At 50.8% G+C, this 24,538-nt stretch overlaps 2 protein-coding genes across 2 annotated transcripts in view; one reads left to right on the forward strand and one right to left on the reverse strand.

The window, feature by feature from the left end:
* Prrx2 (paired related homeobox 2) overlaps window positions 1-12,697 on the forward strand; it is a 34,202-nt gene extending 21,505 nt beyond the window's left edge. Inside the window, exons 2-4 of the mRNA XM_034493666.2 lie at window positions 9,637-9,824; window positions 10,737-10,915; window positions 12,238-12,697. Of these exons, the coding sequence (XP_034349557.1) occupies window positions 9,637-9,824; window positions 10,737-10,915; window positions 12,238-12,373 (503 nt within the window). The 3' untranslated portion in view covers window positions 12,374-12,697. The remainder of the gene's footprint in view (window positions 1-9,636; window positions 9,825-10,736; window positions 10,916-12,237) is intronic.
* Window positions 12,698-22,310: 9,613 nt separating this feature from the next.
* The window catches only part of Ptges (prostaglandin E synthase), a 39,587-nt gene continuing 37,359 nt past the window's right edge, over window positions 22,311-24,538 (reverse strand). Inside the window, exon 4 of the mRNA XM_034493533.2 lies at window positions 22,311-23,363. Within this exon, the coding sequence (XP_034349424.1) occupies window positions 23,114-23,363 (250 nt within the window). The 3' untranslated portion in view covers window positions 22,311-23,113. The remainder of the gene's footprint in view (window positions 23,364-24,538) is intronic.

Below are 24,538 nucleotides of genomic sequence, written 5' to 3' on the forward strand. Positions count from 1 at the left end.
TCGGAAAATGCTGGGGGTAGGGATGTGGATGAGAGGCCTCCTGTCAACTGTTCTTGACAAGCCAACGGAAGGAATGCTTTTTCTTTAACACGAGAACAATCTTGAAGCATCCTAAGTGTCCACGGAGAGGGATGGACTGGTTAAGCAAAGTCTCCACAGGAAAATCAGGCCATCGATTGCAGGGACTGTGAAGAGGCTAGGACACCCGGCAGGTGTGGAGTGGAGACTGAGTGTCAGGCGCCTGCGTCTGCCTAGTTCTATGCCGATTGCTTTGAGAAGTCTGATGTCCCCCTTGTCACCTTGAATCAACTCCATGAGATGTTAAGATAAAAATTGACAGAATAAAACCTATACCCTCCTCGGTACCAGGCATGTGAGTACGTCTTAGAGACCATGGTTCTTATCCCTAGTAAGGAGCCTGTGGCTCAGAAAATCGAAGCTCTGCACTCACAGAGCTGGCAGGCAAAGCCAGGTCTTGAATGCAGCCATTGAACTTGAACATGTGGTACCCACTGTGTGGCTACAGGGGACGATCGGTGGGACGGTCCTGGAGTTGTGCAGTGCACAGCCCGAGCATATGTACACCTTGTACCTGGAATGTCTGCTCTGAGTCCTGACCTGATAACTGAAAGAATAAAAGGGTGTGTGTGTCTCACATATGTGGTAAGATTCGTGATAGCTGTGTGGCAAGGGACACAGGACAGGAAGCGAATGAAACAAATAACAAGTATTTACCATGGCGAGGCATGTAGAGACAGGGGCCTCTGTTGTCCGTTGTTTCTTCTCCTTAAAAAAGAGAATCTGGTCTCTAGAGCCCCTTTCTCTGTTGCTTTCTGCAATAATGAAAACTTCTTTTTCTATCCTGCACAAACCTAGCCACAGGTGGCTACTAAGGCCGTGAGACATGGCCTGCTTTTAAGCGGAGGAATTAGGTTTGCATTCTTTGTTTTTAATTAATTATTAACCAATTAAAATGTATTAGGCTTATTCATTTTATTTTAAGTGTGAATGTTGGCCTGCGTGTATGTATGTCCATGTGCATGTTTGATGGCCAGAAGATGGCACAGGAGCTCCTGGAACCTGGAAAATGGTTGTGAGACACCATGCAGGTGCTGGGAATCGAACCCAGGTTCTCTGCAAACAAGAGTAAGAAGTGCTCTTAATTGCTGAGCCATCCCTCTCACCCCAGTAAAACCAGAGAGACCAGAAGAGGGCATGGCATCCATGGAGCTGCGAGTTGCTAGTGGGTGCTAGGAACCAAATTCTGGTTCTCTGGAAGAGCAGCGAATACTCATAATAGATAAGCCATAGTTTGTTTTGTCTTGAGATAGGACCTCATATAGCCCAGGTTGGCCCAAACCCCCTATATCGCCAAGGATGACCTTGAACTCTTAATTCTCCTGCCTCCACCTCCTGAGTTCTGAGATCACAGGCATGTGCAGACACACTTCTCTTGAATCAATTAGAATTCATCCTCCAGTGGTTGAAGCCGGAAGATCCTCCTGTCTCTGCCCTCTACAGCCCTGGGGTGACAGCCATGAGAGGTCACTTGCAGCTTTCTACCTGGATGCTGTGATCTGAACTTAAGTTCTCATGTTTGGCATGACAACCATTTTCTCCACTCAGTGTCTCCCGGCCCCAATGGCAGCGGCTTCTTCCTCCTCTTCCTCCTCTTCCTCCTCCTCCTTCTCCTGCTCTTCTTCCTCCTCTTTCTCCTTCTTCTTTTTGTTTTGTTTTTGGTCTTTGAGGCATTGTCTCTCTGTGTAGCCTTGGCTGTCCTGGAGCTCACTCTGTAGACCAGGCTGTTCTCAAACTCAGAGATCTGCCTGCCACTGCCTCCTGAGTGCTGGCACTAAAGGCATGCATCGCCACACTCTGATCGAAGGCTGGGTGTTTTGTTTTGATAAGGAAAATAGTACTGGTAGAATCCAATGCCGTGGGTGCCCCTCAGAAGAATCTGGAAGGTTTAAGGTGAGCCCTGCTGTGGAAGGCCTGGATCACAGCTGGGAAGCTGCTTTAAGAGTGGACAGAGTCAGGCCTGGGACGTAGCTCAGTTGGGAAAGTGCTAGCGGGACACTCACAAAGCCCTGACCCATCTGCAGCTCCACATAAATCAGCATGTGCCTGCAATTCCAGCACTGGGGAGGTGGAGACAGGAATGCCAGAAGTTCCAGGTCATCGGCTGCATGATGGAAGGCATCCCGGGCCACATTAGACCCTGGCTCTAAAGAGGAGAGTGAATCAGTGTGTTGGCTCACTCCTTTAATCCCAGCACTTGGGAGGCAGAGGTGGGCAGATCTCTGTGAGTTCAAGGCCAGTTTGGTCTACATAGTGAGTTCCAGGATAGCCAGGCCTGCATAATGAGGTCCAGTCTGAAAGAGTGAGCAGGATGTTCTTGGGAAGCAGAGTGCCCTGCTCCTGGACCTTGAATCACAAACGCAGCATTAATAGGAGGTCCATGAGGAAGTGGATCAGGGGGGCACTTCCTAGAGCCAAGGGTAGCAGACTTGTGAGGCTGTGACTGGGAACGAGTTAGAGATGTTGGAAAATGGCTTCTTTGGTGCAGACGTTATGCATCCTCCATGTAGGTACCCACATCCTGGATAGAACTCTGAATCCTTCTGTTTTAATAGCAACTCAATGGACAGAAAAACTAAATAAGATCCCAGTGCTGTTTGGCCTGGGTTTGTTACATTACCTCTCTGATCCTCACCATCTCATACTGTAGACTGGGTTTAATAGTGAGGCCTTCCACATTCTAGGAGAGGCTCATAACCCCAGCGTCAACAGTGCAGTGAGAGGAGGTGAGAGCCAAACAAATAGGGCTGGGGAACAGTCCAGTCCTGACCACAGGCCCCTGCTGTGGAGGCGGGGCACAGAGTCTTGCTGGAGCAGGCCCTTGGAGCCTTGCCTGGCAGGGCTGGGCCAAGCTTGCAAAGCAAATTTTCTGCCTTGCAGGGACTCACAACTGGGTCATGGAAACCTCCAGTCTTACTCTGGAGCTTGGCCTCTGGGAGGGCAGGGCTGTCCAACGGTCAGGGTCACAGTAGGTCCCACCGGCCTGGGATGGGATGACAGAGCTGGGTGGGCCATAACTAGGGCAGGACCAGAAGGATGGGGGTCTTGGGGCCAGAATCTGGGTTTGGGGAGTAGGTCCTAGGGAGCATCTGGATGGGACCCTTCATCCTGTTCTTAATGGGATGCAAACAGGTCTTCCTGGGGAAGGAGGTGGGGGAGTGGTCTGGGATGTATCCCCACACTCAGCAAGCTTCCAGGAAAGCCCTGGCTGCCTGAGGAGGAGGTGGGAACATTGTCCCAGAGGACAGGAGGAATACAGGACCTTCAAGGGAGAGTCTCTCAACCCAGCACACTCAATGGCTAATTTTTTTCCTTCTTGGATGCTCTGGAAGGGGCAACATGTATTGTCTTGATGGCTGCCGAGCCCTGGCCCAATTGCTAGGCTATAACTCAGTTTTCTGCAACACCCCCAGGAATCTCTGGCAAAGAGACTGGGATGGTATAGTTTTGTTCTTGAGTGTCCAGGAAAACAGAGCTTGGGGACCTACTCTCTTGGGGAAAGCCCTTGGTCAAGCCATGCCTCAGTTTCCCCATCTGCAAATAAGGGGCTTTGCTGATGACCTCTAAGACCCCTTTGGACTCCGAGCCTTTTAGAAGATGAATTGAGGAATAGGGGATCTAGAGCTGGCTTTGGATTTGCTCAAACCAAGCCTTTGCAGGCATATGGCTTGTGCCTATAATCCCTGAGTGAGGCAGGAGGATTGCCATGAGTTTGAGGCCAGTCTGAGCTTTAGAGAGAGACCCTTCTCAAAAGACAAGCAAAGCAAAACACTGAGCTGGAGAAACGGCTCAGTGGTTAGAGTGCTCACTGCTCTCCCAGAGGACCTGAGTTCAGTTTCAGCATCCGTATTCATCGGCTCACAACGTCCTGTAACTCCAGCTCCAAGGATTCAGACATCCTCATCTTGTCTCTTCAGGCATTCCCACACATGACACACACATGCACATCTTTAAAAGTAAAATAGGTATTAACAAAATAACTGAAGCTGGGCATAGGTGGTGAACACTTTTAATTCTAATACTTGCAAGACAGAGGTAGGCAGATCTCTGAGTTCAAGACCAGCTGGTCTACAGAGTGAGTTCCAGGACAGCCAGGGCTACACAGTGAGATCCTGTCTCAAAGACAGACAGACAGACAGACAGACAGACAGACAGACAGACAAAAAAAGCTGGATATGTTAGCTCACAGGTTTGTAAGTCCAGCCGTAGTTATAAACTGAGTTTGAGGCCATTCTGGACCACCCGAGACCCTACCCAAAACAGGCAAACAGAGGAAAAACAACAAAACCCAACATGAAATTAGATAGCCCTGGTGTCTGGTCCAGCTTCAGCTCACCCGCCTGTACTCTGGAGGCTCCAGGCCTCACAGGGGAGAGGAAAGCCCCCAGGACTCCCTTAGGCATCTGTGTCCTGGTCTGGAGGCAGTTAGCAGGCAATGCCAGCCCTTGTTAAATGTAGGTCCTTTGCTAAATTGGCAATTGTCCATCAGACTTAGATTAAAACCAGTCCAAAGCATGCGCCCCTTCTCAGACTGGATTTGGAGCTGGGGCAGCCTCCACCCTACAGCCTCCTCAGTTCCCCAGGTGCCTCACCTTCCACAGTAGGACTGAGGGTGGGGTCACAGGAATGGAGACCAAGTTGCCCATCTGTGTGACCAGGAGCTCTTGGTTCTGGTGTGCTGAGTCCTGAGAAACCATAAACCTGGGGGGCATGAAGACGTGCCACTTCCGACCCTGCCAACCTCTCCTTTCCCGATGCTGGGGTGACCCGTGTGCACAACCACACCCGGTTTAAGTAGTAGTGGGGGCGGATCCCAGTGCTTCACCTGTGTTAAGTAACTCTGCCGTGGAGCCAAGCCCAACCCAGTAGCCCTCTTCCTGCTAATGGAACATTCTCCCTTCCTGTTCAATTTGTAGTACCCAGGGCAAAAGATGTGGCTTTCTTCTCTAGGGACCCTTCAAAGGAACCGTGGTCTCCACCAAGGACTCCTGAAACCTCAACGAAGTCCCACACTCTATGGCACCCCCAGCCCTGCCTGCTCTATCCTTGTCTGTAATATGTACTACATACTGTTCTTGTAGCTTCCCACCCCTCCTCTGAGAAAGGCCTCGTGTTAATTTGTTAAATCCGAGTCAAGGTCCCAGAGACCAGTGGTTTATTTTTCTGATCGTGTTGGCAGAAATCACGGGGGATGGAGCCTTTTTGGTCAGAATGAATGCTAATTAATAAAAGTTATTTATTTGAGTTGGAGCTTGCCACAGCCCAGGGGTCAGGCACAAATGACTGTTTGCAGTGTCCATGGCTCTTGAGAAAGGATGGATGGACAGGCTGAGTTTATTTGTCTTCTGAAGAATTCTCAGCTAATTCCCTCCAGGCTATTTAGACCCTTAGATTACAGGGAGTAAGAAAAGTCATGGGCACAGGAAGGGGAGAGAAGGACTTGGATGCTTGGCAGAGAGCAGGGCTTTTAAATGGGTCTCAGTCGGCCAAATAAATGCCATGTGCGTCCATCACTGTGTCATTGTGATGTCATTGGGAACAGTGTCACTTTGGTTATAAGAGACCAAAGGCCTCAGCAAGCCTCCTGTCTCAAGGTTCTGACCCAGTCTCCACAGAACACAGAGCAGTGGGTGCTGATGGGAGTGATTTGGGCTCTGTAGATTTTCCGTTTGCACCCTCCTTTGCTTTTATTTTATTGTCTGTTCTTGGGGGTGGAACCAGGCTCCGTTTGAGTGCACAGTCCAACACTGAGCCTTGTCCTAAACCCTTCTTTTCCTTTAGAGTCGGATTCTCACTAACTTCTGTGGGCTGATCTTGAACTCACTCTGTAGCCAAGGCTGACTTTGAATTTGTGTCTTTCACGATGATCTTTAAATGTGTTAATCACATGTGATAACAGGGCCAGCCATTGTCTTTATATTTAATGGGAGGGGGGCAAAGAGTGGTCTGGGAACCAAAGGAGACTGCACACAGCTCTCCTGGGATGCAGCCCACCCAGTGAGCATCAGCTGTGGAGAAGGCGCCGGGATGAGACAGGACGCACGCCAATGGCCTGGAGCTCAGAGAGCATTTATTTATTTTCCAAATACATGAAGCCAAGCATGGAGCCTAGAGAGAATCCCTGTTCTCAGGAGGCAGAGAAGGAACCTGTAACAAACAGGAGAAACAGCAGCCCTCACTGGGCCAGAGCTGTGGGCTCAGGGCTGTGACCTCTTGGGGCTACTGCCTGGACTCAGTAGTGGCTGAGTCCCAAGTCCATCCACCACTGTACACTAGAGAGGCCAGAGTTCCAGGCTGTCACACAGAGCAGGAGAGCTCAATTGTTGAGCGATGGCTGGCTGTGCCCTCGGCACTGAGGACTCACATCAACTTGTGCTCTAGAGCAAGCTGCTGTCCCCAGGTTCCCAGTAAGATTTCCTTTAGCAAGACGCTGCTCAAGTCTGTCGTGGAGGGAGGCTCCCAACTCCAAGCACACAGACTTGAAAGAGCCTAGAGCCTCAGTTTCTCCAAGTATGAAGTGGCTCCGCACCTCACCACCACACCATGCTGGGCTTCTGTGAGAAGTTCTACAATCATTTCTGGCCTGGACTGGTTTTGCTGGAGTGATCTGTGTCCAACCATCTTGCTGTCTGTCATGACCCTGGGGGACAATGGCTAAAGCCCCTTGGGGACCCCTGCTGGCATCGGGGAAGAGCCTGGGACTTGAGAGTCATTACTTTGAGTCACTGCCAGCATCTTGGGTCCTCCACCGCTCAGTGAGGCGAAACCTGAAGAAACTGTTTTCATTTAAACACCCCCAGTGTCCAATTGCACAGAAACTTCCCGAAAAACTTTCCTTTTTTGGCTGAAATGCCTCCTGCATTGGGTGTGTGCCCAAGTGGCGTTGCCTGAAGGAGGGCGGAAGTCAACTCTAGGGATGGCTCACGTTCCAGAGGCTTCCATCTCTACTTCTGGGATCTTGCTCACCACCTGACTTTTAGCACCCGGGCCTTAGTTATTTTGGTTTAGGATTTCTTTCCTGTCAAGGGGTGGAGTGGGGGAGGGGATGGGTGAGGTGGGGGCGAGGTGGGGTGGGATAGGGGTGGGGAATGGGGACAGTCCCAGGCACCAGGCACACTCATCCATCTTAGCTCTTTCTCCTAAGGCCAGACAGGGGTGTGGAGTGACAAGGAAGCAGGGGGAGGGAACAGGTGACAAGGCCAGCTTGCACCAGCCATTCTGCATTCCCAGCCTCTCCCCTTACATGTTTGCAAGTGTTTCCCAAAGAGGGGAAACTCTGAGTGTAAGCTCCTGCTCATCTGATACTCTGGGGTCCCTCGGCCTAGCTGCCGCTGCCATTTTGGAACACAGGATGCGATGCCTGGACACGGGGACAGCCGGGGGCGGGTGGAGGGGCACGCTGGCGGGTGTGCTGGAGCACACTGCTGCATCCCTAACTCCTCTGTTAGTCCAAGTAGCACCAGTGAGGAAAAAGGTCTGCAGGGCTGGGCTGTAGCTCAGTGGTGGAGTGCTTGCCCAGCGTGAGGCCCTGGTTCCATCCTCAGGATTGAGAATAAAGAGATGAGTAAAAAGTGATCAGCCGGAAGTAGGGGCATACCTCGGCACAGGTCTTTAATCCCAGCACTCAGGTGAATCTCTGTGAGTTCAAGATCAGCCTGGTCTGCAGAGTGAGTTCCAGGAAAGCCAGGACTATACAGAGAAACACTGCCCTTGCCTGCCACCCCCTACATATACACATACACATCATATACACATACATTACATACACATACATATACATGGTATGTGGGTGTGGGTGTGTGGGTGTACAGTGAGTGTGTGTGGTGAAGGTCAGAGGACATCTTTCAGGGAGTCAGCTCTCTCCTTCCACCATGTGGTTCTGGGGATTGATCTCAGGGTTGTCTATAGGTCCCCTTAGTCACTGAGCTATTTTGCTGACCTCTCAGTTGTCATTTCCTTCCACCCCAACTAATGGTCTCTCTTCTGCAGTGTTAGGGACGAAACCCAGGGCCTTCCCCATGCCAGGCATGCGCTCCACCACTAAGTCACAGGGTTTTTGAAGCAACACAAGATATGGATCAGAATCCCAAAGATGGCCTGATGGCAGGCTCCAATGGCTGAGGAGCAGACTCCCACGCAGCAGCAGTGGCACATCATTGGCCAGAACTCCCACCTCTAGGAATCTGCAGCAAACATTTATAGCAAAAATCTGAACGCTCCTGTTTACAACGGGGCAATTTATTGAATATTCTTTTAGCTTCCAAAGACTCTAAATGGACCAAGTATCGACCATGAGGGCCCTTTAACAGTCTGCAGCACAGTTGTGTAGGGACTAGGTGCTAGATTCTGTTCACTGACTGAATAACTGAGCTCCGGAAGGCTTGTTACCCGGGGAAAAGCACGGATAGTGCAAACCAAATCCTTAGATGAGAGAGAAAATACTACACATATTGTATTATACTTGAAAAGACAATGCTGGAGGGTTAGAGCAAAAGAGGGAGGGACAGGAGGGAAAGCAGAGTTAAGTGTGCAGAACAGAGATGGAAGGCTCCAGAACATTAGTAAGTGAAACAGACCACGCAAAGCCGCAGCACACAGGGCATGGCTGTGTGCTTGTTGGCTCTTAAATTTTGTATTTTGTAGTCTTATAAACCATGGGTCATAGGACGGGGGAGCCTGGGCTTTTGCTCTGCTTCACAGCTTCCTGTGTCAACTGGACATGGCATCATGGCAAGAGATGGTGTCTTGGCTATTAAAGCACACATTTTAGAAGCTGGGAGTTGGCTCAGTGGGTAAAGTCCCTGCTCTGCAAACATGAGGACCTGAGTTCAGGTCCCCAACACCCATGTGAAAAGCCAGGTACCTGTCTGTAGCTGCAGCACAGGGGTCCAGATGGAGACAGGCAGATCCTGGGGATTTGGGGCCACAAAATCTGTCTAGGTCTAGTTCAGAGAAAGACAGTGTCTCAAATCAATGAATAATGGATTAATGGATGGATGGATGAATGGATGGATAGGTGGATAGATGGATAGATGGATGGGTGGATGGATAAGTGGATGGATGGGTGGATGGATAAGTGGATGGATGGATGGGTAAGTGGATGGATGGGTGGATGAATAGGTGGATGGATGGGTAGGTATATGGAGAGGTGCATAGATAGATGGATGGATGGTTCTATTAAGAGGCAAGCATATGAGTGGATATATGGAGAGGTGTGTAGATGGATGGATGCATGGATATATGGATAGGTAGATGGATGGATAAATTAGCAGGTGGCTGGATAGATGGATATATAGGTGAGTGGATACTTGGATGGGGGACAGACTGGTGAGTGGATGAGTAGATGGACAGACAAAGATAGCAGGTGAGCTAAGAGGTTATGTTCCTACCCTCAGGTCCAAGGCTACCTGCAGAAGGAGACTCAGGAAAGGGCAGTGTAAGAGGAGCAGATGACTGATCCTATGGATGGTCCTGGACAGGGCCACAGGGACCCCGTGTGGCACAGGGGACATTGTGTGTACAGGGCAGACACTGTACTGACCTTCCATCTTTCATCAGGTGATTGTTCCAGTCCCGGCCGTGGCAGCGCCACCAAACGAAAGAAGAAGCAGCGTCGGAATCGAACCACGTTCAACAGCAGCCAGCTGCAGGCACTGGAGCGTGTATTTGAGCGCACACACTACCCTGACGCCTTTGTGCGTGAAGAGCTAGCTCGCCGTGTCAACCTCAGTGAGGCACGTGTCCAAGTAAGTGGGGTCCATCCAGAGGCTCCAGGGAGCCCACATCCAGACTGGTGGCCACCGTTGGCCCAGGGACAGGCACTTGCCAGTGGAGACAGTTAGCTCAGAGCACCTGGAGCCAGGAGAAGGAAGTTCAGATGGAAACCTCATGAAGCTAGTGACTAACCCTGCAAATGAGTAGATGCATCTACAGTGCAGGCTATGCTGTGATTCAAGGAGCTGGTGTTTATGTAAAAATGTAGGGGGGGGGTTGGAAGACAGACCAATGGGTAAGTGCTTGCCATGGCGGGAGGGCCTGAGTTCAAATCCCCAGCACCCGTGTAAAAAGCTGAGGGAGGCAGTGTGCACCCCACAGTGCTGGGGAGATGGAGACAAGAGGATCCTGGGAGATCACTGGCAGCCAGCCGAGAACAGGCAAGCTCCAGGCTCAGTGAGACTCTTTCTCAATAAACAAACAAAACAAAACAAATAAATAGAAAGAAAAACACATGGAATGGAATAAGGATGCAATACTGATCACCGGCCATGGACAGCCTCACACCCATGTGCGTGAGTGAGTGCATATGAACACGTACACATGCACACAGCACACGCACCCACAGCGAGGACCTTAGAGCAGTGCCCTGTGGGAAGCTTTTGAGAAAGCTCTGTTCTGTGTGCCCACCTCCCCTTGGGACCACAGGACCTGAAGGAGCGCCTGTCTATTGGGTTGGGTTTTTTTCATGTGTCTTCTCGTACTTCCCAGCATGTAACGTAGGCACTTTTGATCATCACCATTCTAAAGGAAGAGGCAAGAGGGGGTCAGAGAATGAAGCCACCAGCTCAGGTCTGGGCTAGCACAAGCTTGTTCTCAGAGCCACAAGGATGTAGGTCCCCTCAAAGTCTTCCAGATCCCGCTTGCCATGCTCTTCCTCTCAGGTCTGGTTCCAGAACCGCCGTGCCAAGTTTCGCCGGAATGAACGTGCCATGCTGGCTACCCGCTCTGCCTCGCTGCTCAAGTCTTATGGCCAGGAGGCGGCCATTGAGCAGCCTGTGGCCCCCCGACCTACCACCCTGAGCCCAGATTATCTATCCTGGCCAGCATCATCCCCCTACAGGTGAGAGTGGGGGCTCCTTTGTATCAACAGGTGCAGCTAGACCCCCCCCATGGGATCATTAAGGCCACCTCTCTGGGGAACTGAAGAGTTTAGATGGTGTATGGATGAGTCGGTGTATACATGTCAGTGCATGTGGATGTTGAAGAGCCTGCATATGAGTGCTCACATATGCATGGGATCAAAAGCATGTGTGTGTCCACACAAGTATTGGTATGCATGTCTGTCTGCACACACATGTGGAGATGGAGGAAGCCAGGCCTGCCTGGAAAAGAGCAAAGTAGGCTCCACGCTGAGATAGTGAGAAGGCTGCAGGAAGAGTCTCGAGCTAGGCCCAACACTCTGTCCATCCTCCAGACAGGGAAACAGAGTCTGGGAGTACTGAGGGCAAGTCTTTCTGTCCTGTGATCCTGGCAAGGTCCAGAGTCATGCAGAGGAGTAACATTGTTGAGATAGATGATAGATAGATAGATAGATAGATAGATAGATAGATAGATAGATAGATGAATAGATAGGTGGATGGATAGATGGATGATGGATAGATGGATGGATAGATAGATAGATAGATAGATGGATGGATGGATGGATAGATAGATAGATAGATAGATAGAGCTCCTTTGGGCTGGAAAGATGGCTCAGTAGTTAATGCCTTTGCGGAGGACCTGTGTTCCCTTCCCAGCACCCACATGGCAGCTCACAACTGTCTGTAACTCCAGGTCCAGAGGATCTGACATCCTCTTTTGGACTCCATGAGGACCAGGCACTCATGTGGTATACTGACATACATGTAGGCGAACACTCATAATAAAACATAAGATAACTCTTTAAAAATAATGGCTCCCTCCAAGGTAGGAAGGAGGGGATGCTAGTTGGGCCAGCGGATCTTACAGCCGCAGGAGTTGTCTCCTCACCAGTGTAGCAGGCTCTGCAGGAGCTGTGAGCCTCTGGGAAGGGGTATTGTGGGCCCCCCGAGTCTCCAGCCGCCTTCCCTGACTTATCCTCATCCAGAAGCACTTGGGCACAGAGCAGTGCTGGGAGACAAAGCATATGTCCCACTCTCAGGAGGGTCTCAATCCAGAGAGGAATGCCGATAAGTGAAAGGTGAACATTCCACACAGTCACCTAGGTCATCTTCTTGTCTCAGCCCCCGAGGTGTTGGGATTGTAGTGGTGTGGGCTGGGGAAGCTCTTTTGATCCAGTGCTACATCCGGATGCTTGTCTCCTCCCCCAACCCTGTAACCCTGGCCAGGGCTACCCTGAGTTCTTCAGAGGAAGTAGGACTGGTCAGATCCACCAGTGGGGTCTTGTGTTTCCTATCTCCCCAGCTCGGTGCCTCCCTACAGCCCCGGAGGTTCAAGTCCTGCAACTCCTGGAGTCAACATGGCCAACAGCATCGCCAGCCTTCGCCTCAAGGCCAAAGAGTTCAGCCTCCACCACAGCCAGGTGCCAACAGTGAACTGACAGTGTGTGCTGGGCCCAGCCTCCTCCCTGGCCCAATGACAGACCACAGCAAAGGAAGTAGCCTTGTCTGTCCCTGTCCTCAGACAAACTGGGCAGCCTCTCCCATGCCTTTTCTCCATCACAGCTTCCTCAGTTCCAGAGGCCTGTTGGGTACTGGAAGCGGCAGTTGAACAGGTCACGGCTATGGTGGCTGAAATTGTGGCCTAAGGCTCCTGGAGTGGCCTGGCCAGAAGGCGGAGCTGGAGTCCGCCAAAGAACTCACTTACTTATGTATTAAAACCAAAAAGTTTTTGTCTTTAAGGAATAAAACCATTTTTTTCTTAAGCTCCACGAGACTTCAGAAGGACAAGACGGTGCTTCCAAAGGGTGGCCTGAGTTATAGCCTTGCTGGTAGGCAGAAGTCTAACGGTGACACTCAGCCGCCTGGGCTGGCTCATGCGGCAGCCTCAGTGGGGCTCTCTACCTGTACACCTTACAGTGCTTCAAGTGTGGTCCTCAGGTGGGAGGAGGGGCAGAAGGCTTCATTTCCCATATTGAGCTCTACTGGGACACCTAGAGAAGTCTTGCTGGATGGTGGCCAGGGCGCAGCTCTTTCTCTCCACAAGGATGTGGAGGAGGGGACCATTCCTAGAGTGTGGAGCGGGGTGCAGGGATTCGATTCTTGCTGCTGAGAGTGAGGAAGTGTGGCATCCATGGAGGGTACTGTAGTTTCTTTCCCAGTTGCTAGGATAAAATATGCAAAAAGCAACTGAGGGGATTTACATGAGCTCATAACTCCAGGAGACAGCCAGCACTGTGGAGAAGTCAGGGTGCCAGGATCTCGAAGCAGCTGGTCACATGCATAGTTAAGACAGAGAGTGAAACCACACGTATGTTAGTGCTCAGCCTCATCTCTCCACGGTCAAAACACTCCACGGTCAAGCGTTCCCCACCCCACCCCCCCATCCCCAAGCATAGGGAATGGTGCTGCCCGCAATGGTCGGTCTTCTCACATCATTTAATGTAATATAACACAGTCTGCCACAGACAGTCTGCCATAGCCAACTTGATCCAAACAATCCCTCATGAGACTTTTCTTCCTAGATGATTCCATATTGTATCAAGCTGATAATTTAAGCTAAGCATCATATAGCTGGAAAGATGGCTCTATATTTAAGAGCACTTGCTGCTCTTCCAGAGGAGCTGAGTTCAATTCCCGGGACATACGGTGAGCTGCTCACAGCCTTCCATAGCCCCAGCTCCAGGAGGCCCAACACACTCTTCAGACTTCTGTGAGCACCTGTCCTCACTTGGCATGTGCAAAGAGATACACAGTCTTTTCTTTTTAAATTATTTTATTTATTTACATTCCAGTCATTGATCCCCTTCTGGTCCCCCTTCCCACAGTTCCTCATTCCATTTCTCTTCCCCCTTGCCTCTAAAAGTGTTCCCCATCCAGGTCTCCCCCTTCCCAGGGGCCTCAAGTTTCTCTGGGATTAAGTACATCATCTTTCACTGTGGCCTGACCAGGAAGACCTCTGCTATATTTGTGCTGGGGGGGGGGGGGCCCTTGGACCAGCCCAAGTATGCTCCCAGTTGATGGCTCAGTCTCTGGGAGCTCCCTAGGGTCTGGATTAGTTGAGACTGCTGGTCTTCCTATGGGGTTACCCTCCCCTTCAGTTTCTTCAGTCCTTCCCCTAATTCAACTATAGGGGGTCCCTGACTTCAGTCCAATGGTTGGGTGTACTTACTTCTACCTCAGTCAGCTGCTGGTAGGATCTCTCAGAGGACAGCCATGCCAGGCTCCTGTCTGTAAGCACATCATAGCATCAGTGATAGTGCCAGGCTTTGGTGTCCCGCCATGAGATGGATCCCAGTTTGGGCCAGTCATTGGACTGTCTTTCCTTCAGTCTCTTCTCCACTTTTGTCCCTGCGGTTTATTTGGGTCAGGAATTTTGACTGTGGGTTAGTCACCCTGTCCCTCTGTCTGTCTACTGGAGGTGGACTCTTCAAGTTGCCTCTCCCCAGTGTTGGTCTTTTTGGCTAAGGTCATCCCTATTGAGTCCTGAGAGTCTCTGGTACTTTCTAGAGGGTCCCCTCACCACCCTCCCCCAGGCTGCTCATTTCCACTCCTTCTCCTGGCCCTCTGGGCTTCTTTTCTGCCCTCCCCCCATACCTGATCCTCTTCCCTTCCCCCCTCCCCCCCCACCATCCAGGTCCCTCCCTCCCTCTGCCTCCTGTGATTATTTTCTTCCCCCTTCTAAGTGGGATTGAAGCATCCTCACTTGGGCCTTTCTGCTTGTTACACTTCTTACAGTCTGTGGGTTGGATCCTGGGCATTCTGTACTTCTTGGCTAATATCCACTTATTAGTGAGTACACACCATACATGTCCTTTTGGGTGTGAGTTACCTCACTCAGGATAATATTTTCTAGTTCCATCTATTTGCCTGTAAAATTCATAATGTCCTCATTTTTAATACCTGGACAGTATTCCATTGTGTAAATGAACCACATTTTCTGTATCCATTCTTTGGTTGAGGGACATCTGGGTTGTTTCCAGCTTCTGGGTATTACAAATAAGGCCGCTATGAACATGATGGAGCAAGTGTCCTTGTGGTATGATGGGGCATCTTTTGGGTATATGCACGGGAGTGGTATAGCTAGGTCTTCAGATAGAACTGTTTCCAGTTTTCTGAGGAACTGCCAGATTGATTTCCAGTGTGGTTATACCAGTTTGCAAAATCCCACCAGCAATGGAGGAGTGTTCCTCTTTCTCCACATCCTCAACAGCATGTGGAGATAAACATTCCTATACATTAAAAAAAAAAATGTTTTTAGCCTTAAAATAAAAATTAAAAAAAAAAAAAAAACCCACATGTGCTGGCAGACTCCCAACACAGAGCTGACAGCTGAGGCCATTAAAAGGCTTACCCCCATTCACAGACAGAAGTGGGGTGACAGGAGTCATGTGCCACCAGCCAGTGTCATCATTCAGGAGGGTCTGCAGACAAGGAAGGTAGATGAGAGCTTCCCAGCCCCATACGACCCCAGGGAGAGCACAGCTTTTCTGTTAAAAGAAATCCCAGGTCAACCCCTAAGAGCAAGACAGCCACTCTCCAGCATGATGACTTGCCCAGGAGTGAGTGGTAGGTGAGGCTGCCCACTCATGACGGTGGCATAGCCTATCTAGATGTGCTTACTGCAGTGGCCTGGCTTCCCCATACCTGCACCTCTAGCTCACATTCCACGAAGCACAGCACTTTAGACAACCTAAAACAGGCTATTTTTATGCAAAGGGCATACTGCATTCAGGGTGACCTTGAACTCCAGATTCTCCTGACTCCATTCCTGAGTGGTGGACATGTATCACCACATTCAGAAGGCCATCATTTGGGGGTTTTAAAATTTTGTTTTGTTGTTTGTGTGTGTGTGTGTGTGTGTGTGTGTGTGTATGTGTGTGTATGTGTGTGTTTGCTACATGTGAGTGTAGTACCCAAAGAGGCCAGAAGAGGGCATCAGATTCCCAGGCACTGGAGTGAACTGCCTGATACACGGATGTGGGGAACCAAGCTCCCATCCTCTGAAAGAGCAGCACTCAACCACTGAGCCATCTTCTCATCTCCTGGGCATCAGTGTTTCTTTAGAAGGTATGGGAAGGTTGGATATAGCTCTGTTGGCAGATTATTTGCCTGGTGCGCGGTTTTTCGAGACAGGGTTTCTCTGTGTAGTTCTGGCTGTCCTGGAACTCACTCTGTAGACCAGGCTGGCCTCGAACTCAGAAATCCTCCTGCCTCTGCCTCCCAAGTGCTGGGATTAAAGGCGTGCGCCACCACCGCCCGGCTCCATCTTTCTATTTTAAAGTTTTAAAATTTATTTGTATTTATATGTATTGTATGTTGCCTGCTTGTCTGAGTGCACGGTGGAGCTGCAGGTGCCTGTGGAGGCCAGAAGAGGGTGTCAGTTCCCCGGGAACTGGAGTTACAGGCGGTGCAGAGCTACCTGATGGGGGGCTGGGAACCTGGGTTCTCTGCAAGAGCAGCAAATGACCTTAACTGTAGAGCCATCTCTCCACGCCACCCAACTCCCAGGCCTGCCAACTTTCAACTTTATAGTCCCCAGAGACAAAATACTACAAAAACCCCTGAAGGATGGCTTGTCTGCTGTAGACACGGGGTCCCACTGAGTGGGGGCCTGCAAAGTGGGCCCCAGACATGCCGGCTTTGGAGAATGCTGGAGGCCCTGTTCCCACGGGTGACTAGGAGGACGTCAATGTCACTTCCACTCTGGCACTCTAGAAAAAATAAACCGACTTAATAGTTTTCACATGCTGCTCTGGGAAGCTGAGGGAGGGGCATGCTGCCCTCTCTGCAAAGCCAAAACTATTTAAACACTGCTGTCCCCGCTGTGCCTGGCTGCAGAACTGTGTGGGCTGCTTCCTGGGCACCCGTCCCAGGCTATCATCTTTCTATAAAGCCAAGACACCTGAGGCCCTAGCCCAGCCCAGGAGGACCTGGACTCCATTCTCCCCTGGCTTTGCCTCTTTGACCAAGGAAAGAGAACAGCGTGTCTGCTTTTCTTATAGCAGACAAAGGACAGAGGGAAGGAGGGAAGGAGGGAGGGAGGAAGGAAGAGAGGGAGAGACAGACAGAAACAGAGATTCCTGAAAGAAAGAAAGAAAGAAACCTGCAAAAGACCATAGTGTGTGGCTCAGGGCCTTGAGCAAGGCACTTCATGCGTGCTGGGTTGGATGCTGGCTAGACAAGCTTTCTACCAATGGAGTCACATGCTCAACAGTTGTTACTGTGGAGGAGCCTAGAGTGAGAGGTAATCACAGAGGAAATCAAAATACTTCTTCTGTGGGGATGGAAAGACAGTGCAGCAGTTCAGAGCGTGCGCAGCTCTTACAGAGGACCCATTCAGTTCCAGAACCCAACTCCAGAGGAGCCACTGCTCTCAAATGTGTGTACGCACGCGCGCGCACACACACACACACACGGGGGAGGGAGGGAAGGAGGGAGAGAGAAAAGGAGGGAGAGAGATTTTTAAGACAGAGCTTTTCTGTGTAGCACTAGCTATCCTAGAACTTGCTCTGTAGACCAGGCTGGCCCCAAACTCAGAGATCCACCTGCCTCTGCCTCCCAAGTGCTGGGGTTAGAATGGAATGTGTCACCACTCCTGGCTAAGTGTCCATAATTAAAAATCAATCTTTAGGGGTTGGAGAGAGGCTTTAGCTCTTAAGATCACCGCTGTTCTTCCCAAGGACCTAGATTCAGTTCCCAGCACCCACCTGGTGGCTCACACCTATCTGTGACTCCTGTCCAGGGTCACAAGGAGAGCTCATTCTGTCGCTCTTTTCAGACCTCTGTGGGCAGACCACACATATTACACAGACACATATGCAGACAAGCATGCATAAGATAAGAATCTCCCCAAAATAAATGAAATAAGCCTTGAAAAAATACCCCCTCCCACCAGACCTGGTAGCCCAGGCCTTTAATCCTAGCACCTGGAGGACAGAGGCAGGCAGATCTCTGGTCTACATAATGAACTTCAAGTCAACCAGACTATACACAGAGAGTCTGTCTCAAAAGGAGGATGGATAGATACTCTCACTGGGCAAGGGAATGAGCTCTCCTGTCCAGAGCATTGCTCATCACATCTGCTTTAGAAGAGGTGGATTTTTTTTTTTTTTATGAAGAAGAGAAAGAGGAGGAGGAGGAAGAAAGAGTAGGAAGGTGGAGGTACATCTGGGAAGAGTTGAGGGCCGTAGTAGGAGATTGAATATGATCCAAACACATTTAAATTTTTAAAAATTTAATAAATTAGTGTGTCCAAACAAACAGCCAAGTTCTAGACTGTCAACAAATAGAACAAAAATAAAAGACAGAACTATTCTGTGCTGTAAGTTTCTATCTGGTGAACAGAAAGAGAAACTGCCCTGGTTTCTGTGATAAACACGGTGACCACAAGTGGCTTGGGGAGAAAAGGATTTGCTTCACCGGCAAGAAGGGAAGTCAGGGCAGGATCCTGGATGCAGAAGCAGACCATGGAGGGGTGCTGCTTATTTAATGACTGGCTCCCCATGGCTTGCTCAGCCTGATTTTACATACAGCCCCGGACCACCTGCCCAGGGGTGGCACAGCCCACAGTGGGCTAGACCCCCCTGCCCAATGCCCATCAGAAGTCAAGAAAATTGCCTACAAAAAAAACATCGACAGCATGAGGCAATCTTTTTCTACTCCCTCTTCCCAGACAACCGGCACTTTTAGTCAAGTTGACAAAAAACAACTAACCACACAGACTCCTTAATTTCTTCATTCAAACTTGCAAAATGAAGTAGGTCAAATCCCTGGCTGATGCAGACATATTGTAGCAGCATTGCCTGCCCTGCGTGCAGCTGTGCAGTGTCTCCTGGGAGAAAGGGAAGCATGCCAAAGGAAACAGGCACTTTAAGGAGAGTACATGGGACCTCAAGCCTATGACACAGCGTATGTCTGTTATATTGCTGCCTCCTGAGTGCTGGGATTAAAGGTGTGTGCTACCATGTCTGGCTGTTTGATTTTTGAGACAGTTCACGGACCCCTCAAAATCCATATACCTGGAGATGACATTGAAACCTCTAATTCTCCTGTCTCTACCCTTCTGAGCCCTGGGATTACAGGTATGAGACTTTAAAAATTGATGCAAGCCCAGTGAGATCCAGCACTAGAGAGGCTGAAGCAGAATTCTTTGAGTTTGAGGCAGCCTGGCCTATACTGAGTTCCAGGCCTGCCTAGGCAACATGGTGAGTTACAGGCTACCCTGGGCTACAAAATGAAATGCATGTGAGCTAGTGCGGTGGTACTAGCCTGTAATTCCTGTAGGGATTGATGTGTGACTATGCCCCCGGTAAGCACACGCTATGCATCCTGGGTAGTTAATTACCCAACAACCAGGGCTGACTGAATAAACGGCAAAGTGTCCAGGAATGGCTAGGCAATACTAAACATAATGCCATTGGCACATGTCTACAGTCTCAGCTCTCAGGAGGACTGCAAATGCATGGCCAGAGTGGGGGCCACCAATTATATGGGCCAGCAAGATAACTCAGCAGGTAAAGGCACTCGCTGTCATGCCTAGGGATCTCGGTTCAGTCTCTGGGCTCAGGAGATGGATGGCAGGACAGAACTGACCCCTCTCTCGAGTGTTCTCTGACCTCCACATATGCATGTGCCCACATGTACACACACACACACACACACACACACACACACACACACTGCCTACATGAAGGCAGACAGCCTGGCTACTGGCCCTGGGTTTTCTATGAACCCTGACTTGGCTCTGACCTCCCTCTCCTCACTCAGAGGTTAGGACATGTCCCCAAGACACCGGACACCAACTAGGGACAGCTGTAGCTTCCCAGGCTCCTAGAGACCCATTAAGCCCTCCCCCAGCTCCTATGTCTGGGACTCTAGGGCTCCAGGCTCAGTCCACTCCACCCTGGGACTCCATGAACCCAGCCACACCAGGGTCTGAGCCTAGGCTCAGGAGGGACTGGACCTGTCTGTGTGGAGTTTGGGGAAATGGATGTTGTCTTGGTTAGGATTTCTACTGCTGTGAAGAGGCACCATAACCACAACTCTTATAAAGGAAAGCATTTCACTGGGGCTGGCTTACAGGTCCAGAGGTTTGGTCCATTATCATCACGGTGGGAAACATGGCCGCATGCAGGCAGACATGGTGCTGGAGAAGGAGCTGAGAGTTCTACATCTTGATCTGAAAGCAGCGGGAGCCTGCCCCACTAGGCTGAGCTTGAGCCTGTGAGACCCCCCCAAAGCCCACCTCCACAGTGACACACCTCCTCCAACAAGGCCACACCTCTTAATAATGCCATCCCCTGTGGGCTAAGCATTCAAACACGTGAGTCTTTTGGGGGCCCATTCCTATTCAAACCACCACAGATGGCCTCAGACAAGAGACCAGGTCAGGAAAAAAAGGAAGTAAAAGCTGTTGGTATGGAACCAGGGCTTGAGGGCTGCAGGCGCTGTGTGTTACAGCCTTGGCTGGATTGGCAGATGGTACCAGCCAAGCTGCCTCCCTGGACAGTGCTCTGCCCTGTGCTGGGGACTGGAACCACCTGTCTGGAGCCCAGATTTGCAGCCAGGAGATCACTCCCTGCATTCCCTACCATGAGAGCTGGACCAGAACAGGCCACTAGGTCCCGTCTCTGCTCCTGCCAGCTGCCCAGGGGCACCCCACTGAAGCCACTGTTCCCACCTCTCTCCCACCTTGAACATAGTAAAGGTACCCATGGCCACCTCAATGGTTCTCTTACCCCAATTTTCCACCCCTACAATTCCAACTTCATACCATGGCACACCGGTGGTGACTTCTTTGTTTTTGAGACAAGGACTCACTGTGTAGACCAGGCTGGCTTCCAACTCGGACATCCACCTGTCCACCGTCTCCCACATGCTAGATTAAAGGCATGCACACTTGACTCCTTACACGTCCTGGCCAGCGTCAGCATGACTCACCTCCCCATCGGACAGCCCAGCATCTACCAGAGGACTGAGTCTTCTTTCCCTGCGTGACGCTGTCATTGTCTCTTGCTTGCTACCTTTCCCACTGCAGTGCCAGGGAACCAGCAAAAGCAGATAAATGAGTAGACCCTCCGAGGAACCCCAGCCTCCATCTCGCAGGCCCTACAGCATGCAGACATTGAGGGCGATGCGTGTTCTGCACCAGGCAACTGGCAGGTTCTTACTTGAACACCTGGCCCTCACAATCCCGCCTTCCTGAGAGGAAAACACTGAAATAGATAAATATTCATCTGCCCTGCATGGACCTCTCCAGTCCCTATCTCTCCTGGACCCCACCTTGCAGAGTTCTCTCCTATCCTAGCCCAGGAATTCAGGGCAAGTCTTCTTGGACCTTTGAATCCCTCATCTAAAATGCTAAGATAGATCTGGAGAGATGGCTCAGTGGCTAAGAGCACTGGCTGCTCTTCAAAGAACCCAGGATCAATCCCCAGCACCCACATGATGGCTCACAACTGTAACTCCAGATCCAACACCTTCTTCTGGCCTCCGTGGGCATCAGGTACACATATGATACAGACACACTTTCATACAAAACACCCATCTACATAAAATTAAAATGCAGAAAAGTCCTTTGTCTGAATTCACCTGGTCTTATTTAAGTATTAACTGGGGCAATGCAGGGGGCAAGGACAGATGAAGGTCGCATCCATCCTGATGTGCAGCGACAGCTGGCACTCAGAAGGGGCCCCATCTCCAGTTTTTGTTTTCTCAGATGAGCACTCCAAGAGCAATGGTTTCCTCTCACCACTAGATGGCAGTGCAATCCACTCCCAGAACACGATGGTTGTGTGAGGCTGAAGCCTAGGTTAGCAGGGCTTTCCAGTAACAACCCCCTCCCCAACCCCATGGAACAGGTCCAGGGCACAGGGCTTCCCCGCTGGGAGGAGAGGCAGTGCGACTAGGCAGCAGCCTTGGGTGGAAGCTTGGGAAACTGAATGCCCCAGGTTCTGGAGCAGACCCTACACCTTCAGGTGGTCACTTCTGTCTCCATCTGTAGAGCAGAAAACCAGCATCCTACTAGATGGCAGAGCTGCAAGAAGCATCACCACTTAGCAGGCAGGATTTGGACATCTCTGGATCCCAAGCCAAACACCATCTTGTCAGGGAGCTCCTTGCTGAAGAAGGACTTCCCTGGTAGACTGTGATTTCTACAAAGAAGTTGTCTGTGTTGTCTTGGCACTGTGATGGTGCAAGCCTGTAATCCCAGCACTTGGGAGGTAAGCTGTTGTCCTGGCTGCATAGTAAGTTTGAGGCCAACTTGGGCTAAGTGAGACCTTGTCTCACAAAAGTAATACATACACACACCGGAACCTGAAAAATTCCCAGTAGGCACCAGGCCAGCTGGGACAACAGGGGCATTCACAGGAACACTCACAGGCCACACTCTGCTATTTAATGACTAAACCTGAACAGGTCTCAGGAGGGCTCTGGAGGGACTCCGCATGCACGCACACACAAGTGAGACTTTCCACAGGAGTAGACATTTGGCATCTTCAAACCTCACAGATGCTGAAGAAGCCCAAAGTTCTCTTTTAGCAATTGGTCAAAGCCCATCCTCTCAGTCTTTGGAGGAGCCAAGGCCGTGCACAAGCAGGCTAGGCTCTGAACATTCTCACAATCCTGAGCCCGTGCTACCTAAGGCACTCAAATGACAGGGAGGTATCAACAGGGGACAGGAAGCGCTGACCTGCCCACCTCTGAAAAAATAGCAAGCACCCTACCTCTCCAGGGAGCTGGCCACTGCTGGGCCTCTTGTGAGGATATCCTGGGACACATACCAGCCAGGTGTCTCTCCTCGGGCTGGGCCAGAATTGTAGGTAGGTCTGAGAAGCCTTCATTTTTAGCCCTATATGGCGTGAGGGCTCTGTTAGACAATCCTCTGTCCTTTCTGTTTTATGGGTAAGAGGGAGTGTAATGCTTAAGGCATCTCGTGAGGTGAAGGATGTTCTGTCAATCTCGACAGATCATCTGTAAGTGGTTCTAATCGGACACTACCCAGGATCCCGAAAGCCTGAGAAACACACACATGCACATTGGGCCCAGAGATCCAAACACATAGGTTAGCCGGGAACCCAAGACCTGAGCCCACCCATATTCTAGAAGGGACACCAAGTCCTCAGGTGTCCCTGAGGCTCCGTCCCCACTGTGGTATCTGAGGAGGCTTCAACTGCTGGTCACAGATGGTGTATCACTTCCCAGAGGATCTGCAGGGCCATGGAGAAACAGGCGAGCTGGGCCAGGACGTAGGCCCCGGAGCGAAGCCGTGGGTTTAGCTTGCCCAGGTAGGCCACGGTGTGTACCACACGGGCTGTGAGGACAACGAGGAAATGTATCCAGGCGATCAGAGGGTTGGGTCCCAGAAACGAGTAGACGAAGCCGAGAAACAGGAAGGGGTAAATTGTCTCCATGTCGTTGCGGTGGGCCCTAGGGAGCAGAGGGTTACAGTTAGCAGACCTAGTACTGGGGCTCCCAACACACCAGGAACCTTCTGGGATGGCCAGACACCCCAATTCCTTCCTGACCAATAAGCCAGATGCTGTAGAGCCAAGGGGGGACAGTGAATCCAGGCTTCTGCCCAGAAGTGGCTTCGTCTCAAAGCCCTGTTGAAGGGCTTGGCCAGGGAGGCTGCTGCTGGATTGGGGCTTGCCCAGCTTTTCCCACATCCCCACAGTCCCTTCTGTCCCTTAGACAACAGGAAGGAAAAAGGAGAATTCAGAGGCTGGGAATCAGAGGCAAGTGACAGGCACTCTCTGAGGCAGGGCCTGACACAAGGCCTGAGACCCACCTGCCCTCTGAGGGAAGGTTTTGGGTGGTGTCTCCTGGTGGTCTCTGTCTCTTTACACCCCTAAAGCTGACCAAGCAACATCTTTGCAGAGAAAACCATAAGATTCTTTTATTTATGTACCCAGCCGTGCACAGGACTCTGGGGAAGCCTTCCTCCATGCAGGCTATCTGGCTCTCTTGTGAGCATTCACAGCAGGAGGCCTATGTACAACCCTAGCGTAAATAACAGCCAGGGAGAAAACTCCACCAGCTGCCACTCAGTTCCCAGGATTTAGACTGTCACCTCTCTCTAGGACGAAACAGGCAGTCAAACCACCCTCATCTGGAGAAGTGAATGCTCATCACGAATGCTTAGATAAACATGAACCCAGTGGCCTAGCCATGACCTTTCCCAGGATGGGCCCCAGTTCGGTATGGGGACGCTAGGACTTCCAGCTGCAGTACATCCAACCAGTAGCACGGACCAATGGGCTGGGCCAGCCTGGCCTTGGTGCTCCTGTAGTGATCCATGTTAGCGGCTTCGTCTTGTTTCCCATTGGTAAAGTGAATCTTAGCAAGGGTAAAAACCCAGCTTTTTACTGAGTGAAAGAAAGTACGCAGAGCCACGAAGAGGCCTGGAGCACCCAGCACCCCAATACTGCAGGGGGACTGGGGCAGTAGTCAGGGGTGGAGATGTGTTACAGACTAAATGATTCGCCCATCTGTAATCCCAGTCCACAAGAAATGAGACCAGAGGCTCCCTTAGATTCACAGGCTGGCTGGCCTCGCCTAGCTCCAAATTATGAAGTCCTGTCTTGGAAAACAGTGGGACAGCA

This window comes from Arvicanthis niloticus, chromosome 2 (assembly GCF_011762505.2).
Source record: "Arvicanthis niloticus isolate mArvNil1 chromosome 2, mArvNil1.pat.X, whole genome shotgun sequence".
NCBI lineage: Eukaryota > Metazoa > Chordata > Mammalia > Rodentia > Muridae > Arvicanthis > Arvicanthis niloticus.